Raw genomic sequence first — 20434 nt, 5'->3', positions numbered from 1 at the left:
TCCGCTGCCGCCTCTTGCCGAGGTGGATTTCCGGAGTCGACGGCAGAGCGATCAGGGATCGATTTTACCGCGTCTTCACTAGACGCGGTAAGTCGATCCCCGATAGACCGATTGCTACCCGTCGGATCGGCGGGTAGTGAAGACGTAGCCTCAGACTGTTTTGGGGAAGGAAATAATGCACATTGTGTAAGTCGCTAATATTGCTGTTACTGTGGTGCCCGGGGCCTCGCTGCGCCAGGTGCTGTACACGCCCAGCGAGTGCCGCAGTCCCGGCCCTCGAGTGACACACAGAATCTCCAGAGATGTTTGCTTTTATAGCTCAAGCAGGAGTCAGCTCTCCCCGTCTGCCTCCCGAACCATCACTGACTGGCTGGTTTCCTCTAGGGATCCCAGCAGAGGTGGGCCGGGGGGAGAGTCGTGGACTTACGCATAGGTTCAGGAAGAGCGGTTCCTGTGGAAGAGGCAGACGTTGGTATGAGAAGCTGATGAAGTGGTGGGCGAGGCGGGCACACTGGGGGAGCTGAGGAAGCAGGGGTGACATAATAGCTGAGACAAGGATGAGAAGCTTGAAGTGGACATGGTGGAGCAGGAGGGATTCAGAGAGGGGGTGATGAGCCCGTCTCATGGCTTTCCTTTGGGAGACACTAGGGAGCAGAGAAAGAACAGGAGGACTTGTGGCACCTTAGAGACTAACAAATTTATTTGAGCATAAGCTTTCGTGGGCTACATCCCACTTCTTCGGATGCATAGAATGGAACATATATTGAGGAGATATATATACACACACATACAGAGAGCATGAACAGGTGGGAGTTGTCTTACCAACTCTGAGAGGCCAATTAAGTAAGAGAAAAAAACCTTGTGAAGTGATAATCAAGATAGCCCAGTACAGACAGGTTGATAAGAAGTGTGAGAGTGCTTACATGGGGAGATAGGAGCGGAACTACCTCATTAGAACCAGATTCCACCCACCCACCCACGCACATCCCCAGGCACTGCAGTGGGACACTTTTGGGTTGGCCAGTGGCCTTTCTAATGCAGGTGAGCAATGAGGAATTTACCCCTGGGTGTGTCTGTATGATAAATAACAAATAACAAAGCACCTTTATTGTGAAAACAAAGGGAGGTGATGGCAGAAGCTGCTGCTGGCTTTGCTGGAAATGCATCCGAAGAAGTGAGGTTTTTACTCACGAAAGCTTATGCCCAAATAAATCTGTTAGTCTTTAAGGTGCCACCAGACTCCTTGTTGCTTTTGTAGATACAGACTAACACGGCTACCCCCTGATACTGGAAATGATTAACGCCAAATCCACTCTGCTCAGTGACTTTAGGAAATTCTAGCCCCCAGGGGTATATGTGGGGATGGGAAAGCAAGAGCACAGAGCAGGACCTTAGGGTCACAAACAGGTGTTGGGTGCTTGCAACACCCCCATTTTGCTAAATCAGGGGAGGAGGAGGAGGAGGCCAGACTGTCCCAGTACGGGAAGGTTGAGAATTGGGGTCACTGAGTTTAACGAGACTCTGACTCCTTGTGGCAAACGATCCAATATTCCCAGCTCCTGCCCCTGGCCTGTCAGCACTCCCCCAACGCCCTCATCTCCTCTCCCCTTGCCCTGGAGTGCTTACAAAACCATGTCCACCCTCCCTGCGTCCATCTGCCCCTGCTGCTCAGGTCCTGCCTGACACCATCAGCCCTCCCGGGCGGTGGGCCCTAAACAGGGACCTCTCACGTTACTGACGGCTAGGCAGCGTCTGACCATGCTACGTGTCTGTGCACCCTGGGATTGGGGGTGGCACTTCTGCAGCCTGGCTGGCTTCACCCCCCATGTGTGTGGCAGGCAACTGAGCATACTGGCAAACCTGCCCTGGCAGGAGAACAGGAGTACTTGTGGCACCTTAGAGACTAACAAATTTATTAGAGGATAAGCTTTCGTGGGCTACAGCCCACTTCTTTGGATGCACGGCTGCTACTCTGAAACCTGGCAGGAGAGTTCCCCTGGGTGCAGCAAGCTTCTGTCAGCATCCGGGCAACTGCTTTCCTAGCCTGAACAGTAGAAAAGTGGTTGCAGTTCCTGGAATATCCAGATCGTCATGGCAGCAAGGGAGAGAAGGCTGTAATGGAGAGACATGATTGTCCTGGTGGCCTGGATTAGCTTCCTCAATGTTAAACTGGAAGAGCTTTCTGAAAGAGAACAGGGTGCTTGCTGGCTAAACAGCCAGGGAGAATGGCTGTTTGCACTGTTCTTGTAACCATGTGGTCCCAAGATATTAGAGAGACAAGGTGGGTGAGGTAATATCTTCTATTGGACCAACTTCTGTCCGTAAAAGAAACAAGCTTTCCAGCTACTACACAGAGTCATCTTGAGCTCTGGGGAAGGTATGCACAGTGTCACAGCTAATACAAGGTGGAATTGGAACAGATTGTTTAGCATGTAGTTAGCACACATTCTAAGGATCCATTCAAGGTGAAGTGGCCCATTCACACCTCTCCAGCCCTGGGACAAAAAGGGGGATGAGTGGGCTACAGATTGTTATAATGAGCCATAAATCCAGTGTCTCTGAATTTAAGCTCCCAGGCTCAAGCTTTTGAAGGTGTTGTGCAGGTTTCGTTGAGGATGAGGACTGAGAGGTCAGGTATGGAATGATCGTTTTGTGAGACGTGTTCACCCACAAGTGATAGGGTGTTTTTGTGTGTGTATCATTTTTCTATGCGAGTTCATTCGAGAGGGTAGTGATTGTCTGGTTTCACTCCCATTTCGTGCACTGGATGAGGTACCCCCACATGTTGTGAAAAGCATGTATCGGATTCATGGATCTTGAAAGGTGTGTTGTGGGAGGTATTGATCACTGTAGCAGGGGGGATATGTCTGCAGGTTTTGCATCTGTTTGTTCTGGCAGCGTCTGGGGCCGCTTTGAGTTGGTGGGTCCTGGTCTGTGAGGACCTTGCTTCTGATGGTGAGATTGGAGGGTGGTTTGAAGCCCAGAAGAGGGGGTTCGGGAAAGATTTATTTCAGGATGTGGTCCCCATCAAGTCTGGGCTGTAACTGTTTAATATACCTCGTATGGTTTCCAGTGTGGGATGGTAGGTAACAAGGGATGTGCAGTCAGAAGGGGTTTATTTCTCTATTGAAGCAGTTCTCTCGGGGTATTTGGGTGACCCGTTCCATGAGGTGATCTATTTTTTCTGGTGGAGTGTCCCTGTTTGGTGAAGGCGGTTTTAAGTGTGTATCCCGGACTTTCTCCTTGCAGCGTATTCTGCAGTGTCTGAGGGCCTGGCTGGTAGAAAACAGATTTTCTGGTGTGTTTGGGGTGGTTACGGGATCTGTGGAGATCGGTGTGGTGCTCCATGGGTTTCTGGTATATAGTTGTCTGCCGCTTCCATTGTTAAAGCTGATCCTGGTATCCAGGAAGTTGATGCTGGTGTGGGAGTGTTCTAGAGAGAGTCTGATGGATGGGTGGTGGTTGCTAAGGCCTTGGCTACACTGGCAATTCACAGCGCTGCACTTGCTGCGCTCAGGGGTGTGAAAAAACACACACCCCCCCGAGCGCAGCGAGTGCAGCGCTGTAAAGCGCCCATGGTAACCACCCCCTGAGCGCCGCACAAAAACTCTCGCAGCGCTGGTGGCGCGACTACACTCGCGCTTCACAGCGCTGCCGCGGCAGCGCTGTGATTCTGCGAGTGTAGCCAAGGCCTAAGTTGTGATGAAATCTATGAGGGAGTTTAGGTCGTCCATCCAGAGGATGAAAAACTATCATTGGTGTATGTCAGGTATCTCATCAGAGAACGGCGAGGGAGAATGGCTAACCAGCTCAGCCAGTGGTTGGAAGAGAGTAGAGATAGCTGGTCTGGTAGGGGACTGTGAGTTCTAGTAACACAACTCCTACCGTGGCTAAATCATGTTGGCTTCAGACTGAGATGCTACCCGAGAAGCCCAAGCTCCAGGACTAATGATCTGGCTAGTTCAGGTGGGCACAGAGCTGGTGTGCAGCTCCATGAGCCCACGCAAGCCCTGTATCACAGGCCCCAGCCCCCCAGTGCAGATGCTGCCTGGACACGCCCGAAGAAAGCCCATCCCCAGCCTGGGAACAATAGTGACTATTGTAAAATGTGTACAGAGAAACCCAGAGATAAGGAAGCAGAAGGAGCTGCTGCAAAAACCACCGCGCTAATGCAGCTACAGGTCAGCAAAGGAGGAAGTAAGGCAGCTGCCCCTTGGGGAGAAGAAGCTGGCCGATCCACTCTCAGGAAGCCTAAATACCTGCAGGATTAACCCAGGAAACTGCCAACTGGGTAAGGGCAATTTGATCCACCAGAGAAACCAGGAGGAGAAGACAGTGCAGGGAGGAGAAGCGCCAGTGAGGCCTAGAGAGCCCTTGCCAGGCTGCCGGGATGTGGCTCTCAGAGGAAGGAGACCCAGCACAGAACATGGCAGGCAGCAGATACATGGGGGCCATGAGTGGCAGGAGATGGGCTCTGTGGGGGAAATGCACCCCTCTGCCGGTGATCGTAGTGGTTAGGCCAAGCATGGGTGGCAGGGGGTAATCTATTCCCTATTTATCGCTGCGAACTCCATCAGAAGCCCTCCAGCGTGGCGGAGCCTCCCATAAATAAGTAACCTCCCCTCAAGAGGCATGTAACTGGCAGGATCGCCGCTCTGGGAACACAATGTTTCTGGTGGGTAAATATCCGCTAAGGCAGTGCCCAGTGTTTAGCAAACACTGCAGGGAGACAGCAGTTACTTCCCTCAGAGCAAACAAATCAAGCAGCCATGAGCCCTGAGTCCCTCCTTCCTGGGGGTCGTCCCCCACACACCGCAGATCTCCTATCTCATGCACAAGCAGGGCTGCCACTCCTCACACCCTGAGGGCAAGGCGCCCAGCCCCTTCTTGGGGGCGATGCCGCAGAGTGGGGGTGTCCTGTTGCACATGGCAGCCAGGCTGGAGGCAGCCCCGCTCCGATGGCACTTGGCAGCCGGTGCCAGGCTGGGACCGGATTTCAGTCCACACCTAGTTGTTACCATGTGAAACACCCTGGGGCCTGAGAGCATTTCACAGCCAAGGCTGAAAGCCAGATTCCTCCCCACCAGGGCTAGGGCCGGCGGGATCCAGGACCTTTTTTATGGCTCGAGATGGGGCAGGATCGCTACCCTCCACTGCCCGTCTCCCCACCTTTCACCAAAGCCTCTGCCCCGAACCGCTTAAGGCTGAAGTCTCTTTCCACTCACCCCCTCCCTCCAGAATCCCCAAAACCTGGGCTTGCCCACATGCATTTACTACTGTTCCCTGGGAGGTTCCGATGGGAAGCTTCCAACGGTATTAAACAGCGTGAAAACCCCGTCAGGCAAAGGCCCAGAGATGCTCTGTGCGGCCTGCTCTGAACCTGGGCTCTGTTGCACCAGGGGAACATGGGGCAGGGGATTCATCTCTTCTCTCTGGAATGCCATCGCTGCTCTCCTGCTCTGATGCCTGCGGTGGCTCCTTTGCCCCAGGCAAGACGAGTCCCACCTTGTTCCCTCTGCCCCAGCCTGTGCATGGGCTGAGGTTACTAATCAGTCATCTCTCAGTGGCAGGTATTAGGAATGTGACTCCTGTGCTTCAGCTCTTAACATGCCAGGGCTATTTTTGTCCCTTGTTTTCGGCGCCCTGCAGAACAGGTAGGCAGGTGCATGGATGCAGCCTGACATCAGGGCAATTGCAATATCATCAGCCCTCAGGATTTGGGGTGGTATTTTTTTTCTTGAAGCTCCAGCTCCTGGAGTCCTGGGATTAGGGGAGAATCTCAGCTTTCATTTTAAAAAAAATTAAAGGTTTCTGGCTTTCCTGGTTACTGAGAGAAGCCTGAAAATGTGAAAATGCTCAGAAACCAGGTGGCCAATAAGAAGAACTCACTGTATTAAACCTCATGATTTTTAAGCTAATCTCATGATTGGACCGGGGGTCTGACTCATGATTTGCAGCCCCTGCAGTGCTGCCAAAGAGTATCATGATACTCTGCAGGGGCGGCACATTGCCCTGCATGACCGAGTCCCGTTACATGTGGAATTTGCCCTGTGCCTCCATAGCATCAGAAGTGCCAACAGAAAAAAAAAACCGAATTCAGCCTGGCCCAGCCCGTTAGAGGGCTGGGGGTATGTGATACTGAAGCTATGTCTACACTTGCAGAGTTTTTGCACTGTCAGTTTCACCAGTGATAGTGAACTGGTGAAAGAAAAGCGCTGGTTTGTGTTCTCACTTACTTCCACAGGCATCAGATCGTGTTCACATTTGCAGCACTTCCATCGCCGATGAGCGCACTGAGGGCAGCTATCCCACAGAGCAGCTCTTTCCATTTTGACGATAGGTCTTGTGGGAAGGGGGCAGGGGGGATCGCGGGGCATCCTGGGTCCCTGAACAGCCTCCTCTCCCCAAACACTGATCAGCTCCAGTAGCTCAGTATTTGCTCCGTGGAGCAGGCATTGTCACCTGGCCAGATAAGTGAGCACTTGCCATGAAAACATGAAGGGGAGTTTCAAAGTTCCTGGGACTTTACAGGGGGAGGGGTGGACGTCTGTTTACCTGGTGTCAGAGCAGCAGAGCTGCTGGCCAGAGTGGTCACCTAGACACTGTGGGATATCCTTAGGGTGACCAGGAAGGAAGTGTGAAAAATCGGGATGGGGTGGGGGGGTAGTAGGAGCCTCTATAAGAAAAAGACCCAAAAATTGGGACTGTCCCTATAAAATCGGAACATCTGGTCACCCTAGATATCCTGCGGAGGCTTAAAGCTGTGTAAACAGGAAGAATGTGTCTTCACTTGCACATCACCGCAAAAGCATCACCGGTAAGAGCTGTACGCCTCTCGTGGAAGTGGTTTTCTTTTAGTGGTGAAACGTCTGAGTTTCACCGCAAAAAGTCATTGGCAAGTGTAGACGCTCTCACGGTTTTTGCACAAAAAAAGGGACCTTTTCTGCTTTAAATGGCAAGTGTAGATATTCCCTTCAAGCAGCTCTTTACAAGGACTTCCTCTCTGTGAAATAACTGCAGTAGTGCAACGGGCCCTGCCCAGCTGAGACCAGCTCCTGCCGCTTGGGCCCGGGTAGAGGGAAGGTTAAGGTTTCTGAGCGTGGTGCTTTCCGTTTCCATTCTTCTTCTGCTTTTATGTGCCCCAGGGATCACAGGGAGCATCTCTGAGATGGAAAGCCCCAGTAGTATCCGATTCTGCTCAGGGTAGGGGGAAACCCAAGAACTGGAGCGGGGGGGCGGATGATCTGTGTAGCACCGGAGAGGGCACAAACTCAGCCCTGTCGTGCCCAGCAGGATGTTCCTGACGGGTCTTATTTAAACACCCACCAGGTGACCCTGTTTAAATCCAGGCGGTGTCTGCCCCAAAGAGCTCTGGGTCTCCTGGGAAATCCAGAGGTGGAGATAACTCTGCACGCGGCTTGTTAGTGGGGCAGGGTCTTCTTGGGAGCAGCTCGTCCCCTGGGTGCTGCCAGGGCCGCTCCAGGCACCAGCTTAGCAAGCAGGTGCTTGGGGCGGCCACTCCGGAGAGGGGCGGCACGTCCAGCTATTCGGCGGCAATTCGGCGGAGGGTCCCTCACTCCCACTCGGAGTGAAGGACCTCCCGCCGAATTGCCGCCGAAGTGCTGCAGATCGCGATTGCGGCTTTTTTTGGAGGGGGGGGGGCTGCTTGGGGCGGCAAAAACCCTGGAGCCGGCCCTGGGTGCTGCACTAGTCTTGGGTTGGGAAAGGGGCATCAGGCCACACCGAGGAGTTCTGAACACACCCCCACAGCTCAGTGGCAGGTGGGAACACACTTCTAATCCTTGTTTCACTATACAGTTGCGGCTCCTCCCAGAGAAACAGGACAACTAAGGGATCAACCACCCAGGCCAGAGGGGGTGCAAAGAGAAGATGTGGGCAGGATTTCCTGAGCAGTGCTGCCTGAGGGGTCATCTACCCAGACCGTGCCAGACCCAAAGGCCACGTTGCTCTGTGTAACGCAGCCCAGGGCTCCTTCATTATAGCCGTTTCCATGTGGGGGCTGGCACTGCGGAGGCTTCTCTCATTGACCCTCCCTCTCTCTGTGCCTCCAGCAAAGCACACCACCGGCATGAGCTCAGATCTTTCTTGTGTAACTGCAGTAATACAAAAATTGCACCGGAGTCTGAGTCATCCTGGCTCATCTCTGTTTCCTCAACACAGGGCCACATTTAGCTGGGGGTGTGCTGACAGTCTCGGGGCTCCCGGCTGCTGCTCCCTCCCTTCTGACTTTATGTGCATGTTGGGTGTAACTGGTGTATGAGGAAGTCATCGCTGAGTCTGTTTATGATTAGGTGCAATTCCCATTGCTCCATTCGGGCAGTCGCCAGGGGCTCCGTCAACATGCAAGAGGCAGCTTCTGCCTCTTCCAGAGACGGGGGTTGCGGGGTGCACGAGTTTGCTTAAAAATGGGCAAGTTTTGCCACGGCTCCAACGTTCCCAACATTTGCAAAAATTTAGCTCCGTCCTTTAGTTTTACCCCAAAAAATATTAGTAGGGGATGGGTAGAGAAACCAAACGTTTTAGAGAGAGAGAGAAGAGGTGTAAGAGACTAATGAGTCTTTATCTAAAATGTCTGAAGCCAAATTGAAAAGACACCTGGAATGTGGCCTGGGGCAATGCCGAACCTCCCCAAATCCCTTCTTCAGAGACAAACTGCTGTTGAGCTTCATTTTGAAAACGCTTCTTAGATGTGGGACATGGAGCCGTGAGGCTGATGGACACAGAGGTGGTTTGTGGTGGAGTTTGGAAGACTCACTCTCCTGCTGTCTGCCCCGGGGAAAGAGGATCCTGCAGCTTACATCCCATGGCTGTTGTTTTCATTTAATTCCAAAAAGCTCAGGCAAGCCATTAAAGTGTTCTTTAAAAGTTCCCCTCCTGGGCTCAGTGCAGAGCGGGGCCCTGGCCTGTTGTCCCTACAGAGGAAATGGAGCTGGTATTCTTTGGCGGATGGTTTGGAGGAATGTCTGCTGCTGAGAGTTGCTGAAATTCACCCAGAATGAGACCCTTCCCTGTGGCTTTGGGGCTGGTCCTGCCAGCAGCTCCCTTTACTCCCCCTTAGCATTCGTGTCCTCGAATATACACCCCATCGCTCTCTGCAAAGGCTCTTTTCAGGTGGCTCCATTAATTCGCAGGTAGCCCCAGCTCTTCACAGGATTCTCCAGACCAGCAGTGCTCCCTCTGGGAACCACAGGCCACAGCGATCGAGAGAGGCCTGGAAGCGCTAACACTATATCAGCAATAGACTTAGCCAGCGAGGTGACACGGTCAGTTTCCTACAGGCTACATTTTCCCTTTGGGATGCATCTGGGACCATCCCAGGGGGTCGGGATGTCGAGGTGAGGGGGATGCTCTGAGCATGGGACTGGGAGGCAAACACCGCCTGCATTCCCCTCCTGACCGTGGGCACGTCACTTGTCCTTTCTCCCTGCATTTCCCCTACCTCAGCTAAGGAATCGTGGGGAAGGCCCAGGTGGAAATTCCTGCACCCCTGTTACACAGCAGGAGTCGCCGACTGCTACAAGAGCCCCCGGGAGCAGTGGAAGAGGCAGGAGTTAGGAGTTAGGAGCAGAACCCATGTGGCTGGTGGGTGCTAAGCACTATTTTTTTTTCTGTGGGTGTTTGAGCCCCGGAGCACCCATGGAGTCGGCACCTATAGTTGGGAAGATTGAGTAATTTACACTGACTCAGGCCCCGAGACTGCTCCAGAAAGGTGGGGCGCCCCGTTCAGATTCACTAACAGGACTCTCGGATTCTGTTGTACAATCTGGGTGAAGAATACTCTTGGGAAACCTTGTACTCCCAGCAGCATACAGGGCCCGAGAACTCCACAGACACAGCCTGTTCTTGGATTTATGGCTGTTAAGTCTCATCTTACGTCATGTGCTCATTGCCGTGGTTCTCTGACGTGAGCTGTAGGGTATTTCCCTTTTAGGAATGAATCTCCTACCCTGGGGCAGAGGACTCAGATTTTGTATCTATTTCCAACTTCACCTACTCCTCCGACCTCATATGTTAGTCATTGCTATTGGCCAGAGGACAGGGCGTGGCTCTGACGTGGCTGTGTCAGACGAAACCAACCTGAAGGAATCAGGTCCAAGGTGAAGCTGTTCTTGCAAAATCCAGACAAGCACCTTCCTCGGCTGTTCTTTTCCATCCTGTTTTGTTGCCAAGTCGTTTGCGTTTAATGTTGTTTCCTGTTCACCTCAAACTGTGTCCTTGTTAGGACTCACACCCGCTCTTGTGCCTCAAGGTACTGGGAAAGGAAGGGGTCGCAGAGGGTAAGCAGGGATGAGTCCACAATTTACACAGCCCATCCTGCAAGGGGACCGCTACCTGAGTTGCTATTTCCAAGTAGATTTTCAGGCCCAGCGATTCCTTCGTGCCAATCTCCATTACCATACCTATGGCTTGTTTGTATTACGCTAGCACCTAAAGGCGAGGACTAGCCCCATTGCACTGGGCACAGTACGTAGACACAGGAAGAGACCTTCCTGGCCCTGAGGAGCTTGCAAGGGAGAACAGGAGCATTAACATCCCCATGTTACAGGTGGGGAACTGAGACCCAACGAGGCTAAGTGACTTGCCCCAGGGTCACTCAGAGAGGCTGTGGCAGAGTTGGAGATTGAACCTAGACCCCCCTGTTCCCAGTCTGGTCCCTGCAAACTGCCTCTTTCCATTTCAAATGCTTTTAAAAGCTGCTAGCTTCCTTTTCGGTGACAGCCCTCTGGAACTGTAGGTCTGACCGAGAATCCTTTTAGCTGATCAGGCTCTCACTGCCTCCAGCTCTCTTCGGCGAGGAATTAATGTCCACTCCAAGCTGGGATCGGTCAGCATTGCTCACTGGTGCATAACTCCCCACCACATCTTCTGCCTCATTGTTTCAGGACGGCTTTCCTGCCCCTTTTCTGTTCTCTTAATCAGGACTTTCCGGATGCCCTCCCAATGGAGGGCTTTGCCTGCACATTGTCCTTGGCATTTGTCCTTTTGTGGGGGGGGGAGGGGTCACCTTCTTTTCTCTGAATCATTTACTTGTTTTGCAAACAAGCTGCTGCATAAATCAGCTGGCTGGGGCAGGCTGTGGAGCTCTAATATCTCTGGCTGGGACTCATCTGTGTTGGGAGGTGGAAAGCTTAGGCCAGATCACGGGCAATGCCCTCATTGTACACTAGCAGCTGTGCATTAAGATAATGGCTATAATCAAATCATGCTTCGGGGCTTCAGCTGGTCACCTGCAGGAGTCAGGAAGGAGCTTTTTTCCCCAGTAAGTACTCAATTGGCTGGATGTGGTGAGGGGGGCCAGTTGGCCAGCCTGAAACATCAGAGATTGACCACAGGTAGAAACGGACAGGACACCCTGAGGGGGCACAGAGAATCCCGTTTCTAGCTGCCTAGCTGGTGGATCTTGCTCACATGCTCAGGGTCACACTCATTGTCAGATTTGAGGTTAGGAAGGAATTTTCCCTGAGGTCAGATTGGCTGGGACCTGGGCAGGGGGGACTGGGGACTTCACCTTCCTCTGCGGCATGGGGATCATGCATGCATCTGGGTATATCTCACCTAATCAATTCCCTGCCATTGCTGGGGCCTGGGTCTCTCCCATTCTCTCAATGTGGCACACCATTTAGTCTCCTGAGGGCTGAAATGCTTTTGTCTAAAGTCTTTGGGCTCAATATAGGTGGATCTGGATGAAAAACAACGGCCTGTGTGACACGGGAGGTCAAACGAGGGGAACTCATGGAGCCTTCTGGCCTGAAACGATGAAATTGGGAGTTTGAACTTCCTCATTCGGTCTCCAGTGTTGCCTTACTGAAGTGCTGCACAGAGGTTTGGGTGCAGGCAGGAGTCTGTGCATCTACCAGTGAAACACAGCCTTTCTTGCACCCCAGTTAATTAGCCCAGTCGGTTGGAAAGTCACTAAGTGAATAAATAGAAACGACAAGTTAATGATTATCAAAGCTGGGGATAACAGAGGACGTCAGGAGTAACAAGGCCTTGAATGAGGTCATGGAAAAAGCCTACGTATCCTGGGAGGCGCTAAGGGATATCCCCTGTGTGAGGGGGAGAAGGAAAGGGAAGAAACCTGTCCAATATCCCCTTCATTTTGAGGGATGTCTCTCAGTTTAGTCCTTATGTTCCGCATAGGTTTGGTGTGCCCCTGCCTTTTATTGCTGAGAATTATTTATATTAGAAAAGTAGGCTCATGAGACAGATTTCCAAAAAGTCTTTGATGCTAAAGGAACCAATCCCAATCCCACAGCATTTGGCATTTTCCTGCAAGAATAATTTGTGTGTCCCCCTCATTCTGGGGTTTTCTTTAGGGGTTTGTGACAGAAATCACATCTAAGTAGAACAAGTTCCCCCCTACCCTGTCATGCTGCCCTGTCTCTTCATGACAAGTTGTACAAACCTCCCAACCGGAGCCCATGAAATGCAGCACTGACATACGAACACCCCTGAACCTGGAATATTGGGCTCATCCCCAGATCTCTGGAATCCATCTTTTCACAGCCGGCTTCCAAGCCAGGAACTGTGGCTAAGAAAGTAGGTCCAATATGTCAAACTGGACAGCCTCAAGTTAGACACCTAAATCAAAACTGCCTTTGTCCACTGAGTTGGAACTTGGCTATTAAATTCTGAAAACTGTTGTTCTTAGTCTCCAAACCCTCCCGCCCTCTCCCCCGCCCCCCAAAAAACCCCTGTTAACCTAATAGTAATATCAGCAAACCAATTGTTGGCACATTTGGGTTATTCCTCAAACTGTTTTCAGAATAACGGGTGGGAGTGTATCAAACGCCAGGCTGTCTATGAGCTTCTGAGCTTTCTGCTCTGGTATCTGGGCTTCAGTCTCTATATAAGGCCTGGTCTACACTAACCCCCCAATTCGAACTAAGGTACACAACTTCAGCTACGTGAATAACGTAGCTGAAGTCGACGTACCTTAGTTCGAACTTACCGCGGTCCAGACGCGGCAGGCAGGCTCCCCCGTTGACTCCGCGTACTCCTCGCGCTGAGCAAGATTACCGGAGTCGACGGCGAGCACTTCTGGGTTCGATTTATCGCGTCCAGACAAGACGCGATAAATCGAACCCAGAAGTTCGATTGCCTGCCGCCGAACCAGCGTGTAAGTATAGACAAGCCCTTAGAGTTGTTACCCCGTTAATGTAAATTAAAGGGTAAATATACATTATCTGACATATACCCCCTGTCTGGATTATCTCTGTATCATTATAAAGGCCTCATAAGAAACAGCTCTTGCGGGACATTTGGTGTATAAAGATCCCGTAATTATTCTAGTACCTTTGTAGAGTCTCAGACCCCTGGTCTGAATCAGGATCCTATTTCAGTACTTTCAGGAGACATGCAGGAGGTTCAGGGGAAATCTTGAGAGCTGGAGGTTTTGGGGATATCTGGCAAATTAGTCACTGTTGATATAGGTGTGGTGTAAGGACCTGCATTAAACTGCAGAATAGAATAGTTCCTCGCTGAGATAGACTCATTTAAAAAAAAATGCCATTTACCATGTGGCCAATCAATGTCAGGTCAACAAACCCAGGAGACCAGTTGCTGAAGCAGATACCACAAGCTATCAGCATGATCTCAGCAGTGAAAAATTCCTCTTACTTCCCTTCAAAGAAAGAAGCTCTCCCTCTTCTATCTCCGACCGCAAAGTCACCCATTAGCCAACTCTTGCGTACATGAAATTTCACAGAGCATTGAAGTTCCTCCTGCTGATGTTGCAACAAGGGCTAGGGAGACATCAAAAATCCTCTGCATATACAGAAAGAATTCGGATGGCTGTCAAGGAATGTTCTGAACCGGTTCTGTAAATCCCTGGTCTCTTGCTTCCCTACCCCATCACAGCCAGAAAACGAAAGAATATAACCTTTGCAAAACTTTAAAAAAAGGAAGAAGAAATAAAATTGCCACCACAATGAGTCAGGGTTTTTGCACTGAGATCATGGCATTGAACCAAGCATCCCATTAAAGGCCATTTGCTTTCATCCTCCTTAATACAAATAGGACTTATGACTGAATAGGAACCTCTTTCATGTCACCAAATTCTCTGGCTACCACCCAACAAATTTTGTGGCACTGGAGTTGGAAGTGAGAGGGGAAGAGGATGGAAAGTCCTACATCATGTAATAGAAAATGATCCCTGTGCTATAGGTTTATTGAACAACCTTCTATAACTGAAGAGATCATTTTATCCCTGCTATAGAAGTCTAGGGGGCAGGGAATGTCAAAAGAACCACTAGAATCTAAGAGGGAAAAAATCTATCTGCTGTATTCTTTTCTATGGGCCCAGATCCTCCAACTGAGAGAGGTTGAATTACACCGGCTGAGGCTCTATCTCTGTAGGCTTTTAGAGCAATTTCCCTAGAATCTTCTTGACTTTCTGTTGACCCCTCTTGGTTTTATCCTTATTTATTTCTAGAGTACTTTACAACAGGCGCTCTAGCTTCAGTAGAGGGCCACAGTATGGGAAAGTCATACTGTGACTTTGGCTCTTTGCACTGCTGTGGGGCTGAGATCTGAGGGGTGCGTGTGACCCCCCAATCCAGCACACACAGCCTTTTCACACGGCTCCCAAGAGGGGCCACTGAGGGCCCAGCCCTTCACTCCCTCTTACTCCAAACAGACTTGGTGATTGTACTGGCCTGTATCTCTGCACCGGGAAGAACTATCACTTCGTGCTTTGCCCCCATTGGGAGCTGAAGCCCATGTCGGCCTGGACACTGGGACACATGTATGTTCCATGCCATTCCCTCCCTCAGTCTCGCACTTCTGCAGCTGCCTGGGTGAAGCATCAACACCACACAACGCTCCCCTGTGCAAAGGGCTGGCTTAAAGGGCTTGGGGGGGAGAGGGGGGGAGACTTGCTCTTCAAATCCACAGATGCTTCAATGAGATGTAAAAGGCCCAGTGCTAAAGTAACTCTTAGCAGCTAGTTCCTCTTTTCAAGCCAGATCGTTAATTAAGATGCTGAGCAGGTAGAAGGAAGTAAACTCCAAAAATGTGACCACGTGGAACCTCCCATTCAGGGTAAGTGAGCTGGAGAGGGAGGAGAAATCTGCATCTGCCTCATCAAGAAGCCAGTATAAATAGTGTTGCATCTGGCACTCCTCCCCAGTACAGGTGTGTTCTTAACAGAAGCAGAGGGACTAGCAAAGCTCATCATGGCAGCCCTTATCTCCACACTGCAATTGCTCTTCCTTGGGGCTCTGATTTCCCCCGTCTATTTGCAGGATCCTTGTCAACTTATCCAGAATACCACTAATCCTGGCTCTTACAATCTATCTGTGAACCCTGCTGTCTACATGGCAAACACAAACTACAGTGGTAAGTTGACTCTCTCTCTGGATCTAGGAACTTTCCTTCTGCATAGAGCTCGCTTTGCCTGGATGTTCTCTTGAGTTTTATGGTGTCTGCAAGGTGCAAGATTGAGCATGTATTTGAGCAGCTTTTATGTCAGGTGGGAAACATATAAAGAAAGGTATCAATAATCGTTTGTGCTTTAATGTCAGTGCTCTCCAGGGTCGCTGGCAGATGCTCTCTCCTTGCCTGCAGCTGGGATTCGGTTTTTTTATATCTTCCAAAACTGCGCAGCAAGACTTGGAAACTGGTTGTTTGAAAAGGCATGACATTTGGGGTGATTTTCCCCCCCCTCACTATGAGAATTCACTCTTTCCTTGGGAAATAGAAGAAAGGACAAAGGTGTGGAGGCCAGGGCTTAAAGGGGGTGAGGGCAGGGATCACAAAGGGTCACAGATCTAGCAAAAATAAATAAGTTTTAAACTGAGCTGGGTTGCATTGTTTTACCAAAGCTGCTCTGCGCCCTGCCCCACCCCCCCTTCAGATCATGTAAGCACTGCTGGAGGCTGTTTGGGGCTGTTCTGTTTGGGTGTTAGGTGGTGAAAACCAGCCCTGAAGTTGCTTTCACTGCTTTTTATGCACCCTCTGATACAGTGATTAGTAGCCTGATCCTGGTCTTGTCGGCAAATCTTCCATCGACTTCAAAATGAGTAGGATCAAGCCCCCAGTGCTGAATAAATGTCTGGATTGACAGACACTCTGGTTCCTACACAGAAGTGGTTTACCCTCAACTGGTGTAAATCTGCGTATCTGCATCTGAAATCAGTGGAGCTATGCTTCTTGCCACTAGGTCAGGATCTGACACAATGAGCAGCCACTTTGTAAAGTTAGGGATGGTTCCAGGTGTTGTGTGGGGTTGTTTGTTTTTGGTTGGTTGGTTGTTTTTTTGTTTTCTTTCATTTCTATACCAAAAAGAATTGAACACAACTGCAGATTAATTTCATTCCAAATGCCACTTGCAACCAAACTTGGCTCTAATTAACATGAGAGCGCAGGCACACATGCACACACAGTCTGGTGCTAGTTAACATTTATCTTGTTGGCACCTGGCAGTCTGGCTGGTTTCTTTGAAACGTGGCTCAGGATAAACTCTCCCTCAAGCTGAGAATTTCCATTGCCAAAGGGAGCCTTTCCCATCATCAGGGGTTACAATGAGACACCTTGGAGCCTGCTTTGCTGCTTACGGAGTAGCTTTCCTTATACAGTGAGTAGCCCACTGACTAGATGGTCTTTGTAATAAAGATGCTGTGGCTAGGGGTACTAGTAAGACTGACAGAGAGCCCCAGTCTTTGCAGTGAGGTGCAGTAGAACTGTACAAGGTAGCAAGGAGGAATGACCGGGCCTGGTCCTATCAGCTTAGGGGAGAATGGGAGGACTCCGGGCTCCAAAGTCTTCTGCTGCTTAGATTTTTAGGCTAAAAGCAGTTGTCCTGCTCCCCTTGTGTCTGAATCTTCTTTCAGACCCATGTGGATGAGTGGCTATTCCTCTTGGGAACTTGACATTTCCCTGGGGCGGGCGGCGTGTCATGAGGCACCAAAGCCCTCACCCCATAGATCGCAGCATTCTCTGCTTCTCTCAAAACCCCTGGAGCCTGGTGGGGTTTTGTGGGTGCTGTTTCTCAGCACAGAGAACTTACTTTTTCCTCCTCTATCTTCTCTCTAGTAACCATCAGTGGAGTCGTGGGCGGCAGCTTGGTTATCCTGCAGGCCCTCAATTCCCAGAACTCCTCTGTGGGCCAGTGGGACGCTCTAGTTGTGAACTGCAGCAACAGCCTATCAGTAGTGCAGCAAAATATCACCAACACAGCCACAGTACAATGGACATCTCCAACCAGTGGGTCAGCCCCTGTGGAAATAAGGTAATGCTCTTCCTTACCTGGGAGAGGAGACGGCGTATGGGGAGCAGAGCTATGTTCTGCAGGAGGGGTGCATGAAATGGCAGCCGAGCTGTGTCTGCTTTGATTAAAAGCTTTAATGGAAAGGTTTGGGGGGGGGGGGAGTGCACCTCAACCACAAAACAATCAGTAAATTCATCACCGATGAGCTGTAAGCATGGACTAGGACTTTGTTGTACTAGGTACTGTATGCGCACACACACACCCCCAAAAAGCCCCAGCCCCGAAGTCCTTAAGTATTCAGTTGTGGCTGTTCCCACAGCTTATGCCTTTGCAGGCCATTTTAACCATGCACCTGTCCCATGACTCCTCTGTTAAGAGCTGGAGTTGGAACAAACCCCTCTGTGTGCTCCCAATTCTCATTTGACTGCATTTACCCCCAATGGGTGAAAATCCAGAGCGACTCGACCGAACCAAATGGACTTGTACCAGACTGGTCTACACTAACTAATGGAGTTGCATCAGTGGGAAATATTTACCAGAGATAAGGCCTATCAGGCTAATGACTGAGAAAGGAAAGAGTGCAGTGGTTATTTACAACCATTAGTTCTATATTTAATTGTAATGGCTGGCATCAACAGACTTGCAGCTTGGGACAAACATTGGAAAGTGCTGTAAAGCAATAAATGGCAGGAGTATTGATGGCAAATAGTGACTGACGAAATGTCATAGAAACAAAAGATAATAGGGAAATTTATCATATTCGCTCAATAAAAGTAATCTCTTTCTGACTTTATTGTTCCTCCCTTTATCTACCTTTATTGTGGCCTACATTATTCTAGGGAACAGACGTATTAGTGAGACCAAACCCTTGATGTCTGTTGTTCCTTTATTTTGCACAGGGTGCTTGTGACTTTTTCCAATGACTCTACCCTTCCCCAGCTCCAGAAGACAACCCTGAATACAGGTAAATCAGCCTAATATGCATGTGTCAAATGACAATACAGTTGAACAGATTCATTTTTTTTATTGTGGCTTTTAAGAGATAAGAATCGATTCCATCTTTTTCAAGACACAAACCCATTCTCTCCTGTAACGAAATATAAGGCAAAGGCATTAGAGCCAGTTGAAAATTGGTACCCGCACAAAAATGGGGGTCACAAAAATGTCATTGACATCTTGAAAAAATTTCAGCTGGCTTTAAAAGATAGAGTAGATCTAAATGGGAGATCCTCAGCTGGTGTAAATCAGCATCACTCCATTGGCTTCAGTAAGAGGCCTGATCCTCAAATGGTGTAAAGGGCATAACTCCCTCCACTGCACTAAAGCTATGGTGTCTTACACCTCTAGAGGATCATCATTTGCCTGCAGCTTCCTCCTCTTGTGCACCTGAGCACAGTAAGAACTGATTACAGGAACTAAACGGCACACTACAGACTAATTCCCAGTAAATCTATCCGGAAGATTTTCAGGCCATTTCCTTCCTGTAGCAGGAGGATATCACTGTGTTCAGAGCAAAGCTAATCCTGTTCTTGTTCAATGTGGCTGTCTCATGAAGAGGCGTATTCGGAGCCTTAACGGATGGTCACCAACAGCTGCTGCCTGCTGCAGACACACAAAGGAGAGTTCTGATCGGAACAGCACCTCCCAGCCTGATCCGATGGGGCCTTTGAATACAGATCCAATAGGCCCTGCTTGGCACTCAGCCCGTTGTCCAACTGGACACCAGGAAATGGGACACCAGGACCTTTCCAGTCCTAGAATCTATGAATCTATGAAATCACATGCTATTGTGGTACCATCAGTGAAATGATGAGGGAGGGAGCAGGTGCTGTCCTGTGATGTTGGCACAAGGCATGGGATGTGTCCTCCTGCTTAACCTCTCTGCCCCACACACGGACACTGTTGAGATTGTGGCTCCACACACCAAATCAAAGGGACCTCCGCTGTCCTTGATACCTTTTATACTTATTCCATGGAAGGGAGAGACCTCTTCCCCGCCCCAAGGCAACTAAGACAGGATCTTCGAATCCTTTTAATCTGCAAAGCTCCACTGAATTCAATGGAGCAATGCCAGTTTACCCCAGGGGCAGATCTGACCCCAATTTCTGAGCCATACATGCAGCAACAGGAATTGACGCACCATCTTGCGGTGAGCCCACAGCCCATCCACTCCACTGATTTCTAATCCTGGTTTGCTTCTGCATTTCAGCATCTACAGCCTCACCTGGATCGACGACAAACACACCCACCACACCTGCCAGCACCACCAGTTCCGTCTCCACGGTGCAGGCCAGCTCCTTCCTCCTGGCAGCCGTCCACCTGCTGTCACTCTTTGTTACTGGCAAACTGTTCTCCTAGTGGGAAACAGCACCTCAGTTGAGCCACGCCCTTCCATCTTTGCTTTCCTCCTGGGTGCAAGGGTGGATGGCTGATCTACTCAGGAAGTCTCTCTTCTACTGTTATGTATTTAAGAATGATGACTGCACTTTCTTTTACACTCTACTTGACCAGAGAGCTGACACCCAACCCCATTGCCAGCAGCAGGAAACACATGAAGAAATTCTGACACATACTTGTCTCAAGAGTTTTCATGAGCTGAAATGTTCTGTAGCAAGTCAGGATTTTCTACATTCATAGAGTGTAGAACAGCATCGGGTAGAGTAGTCTGATAAAGGTGACTGAACAAGGTAACACCAGGGGTTCCTTCCATCCTGATCTTCTACAGGTCTATGAAGCAGAGACAGCATGTGTCTACCACCAGGAGGGCTAAGCTGCTTTCCACATTAGGGCACTGCAGGTTGATAACGGGCATGGGGAAGGGTCTTCCACAGCTGCTGCTGCATTCCATTTGCTGTGCACACTGGGAACGGAGCCAGTAGTTCCTGTATGTGACTCATCGACAGTCGCTTACAGGGCCCTGACTGGGATGGGGCATTGTAAATCAGTCGGGACTTGCAGAGAATTGTGAAGGGCGGGGCAGACTTACACACACTTCAAACTGATTAAAGCCTGAATGGGATCCAAATTTAAATGATCATGAAAGAAGTAAATGCACCCTGTTTTTCAGGCTAACCTGCCATGTGGAGGCAAGTCCCTTCTGTAAATCAAGCTAGAACCCCCTGCTCACAGGACCTTCTCCATGAAGGCCCCCTGACTGGAATTCACTGCCAGTTTCAATTCTTGGTCCAAGATAACCTGTTGTAC

General features: G+C 50.1%; 1 protein-coding gene across 1 annotated transcript; it reads left to right on the top strand.

Annotated features, from left to right (window-relative positions):
* Positions 1-15185: 15185 nt before the first annotated feature.
* LOC112118871 (placenta-expressed transcript 1 protein-like) lies at positions 15186-20065 on the top strand. The gene is made up of 4 exons (XM_024217344.2): positions 15186-15360; positions 17056-17251; positions 18130-18194; positions 19440-20065. Exons 1-4 carry the CDS (start codon positions 15198-15200, stop codon positions 19586-19588), a joined length of 573 nt encoding a protein of 190 aa, XP_024073112.1. The 5' UTR covers positions 15186-15197; the 3' UTR covers positions 19589-20065.
* The last annotated feature ends 369 nt before the right edge of the window (positions 20066-20434 follow it).

This window comes from Terrapene carolina, unplaced genomic scaffold (assembly GCF_002925995.2).
Source record: "Terrapene carolina triunguis isolate 2854851 unplaced genomic scaffold, T_m_triunguis-2.0 Scaffold374, whole genome shotgun sequence".
Classification (NCBI taxonomy): domain Eukaryota; kingdom Metazoa; phylum Chordata; order Testudines; family Emydidae; genus Terrapene; species Terrapene triunguis.
The sequence above is the reverse complement of the archived record's forward strand: the minus strand, read 5'-3'. Positions and strand labels throughout refer to the sequence as shown.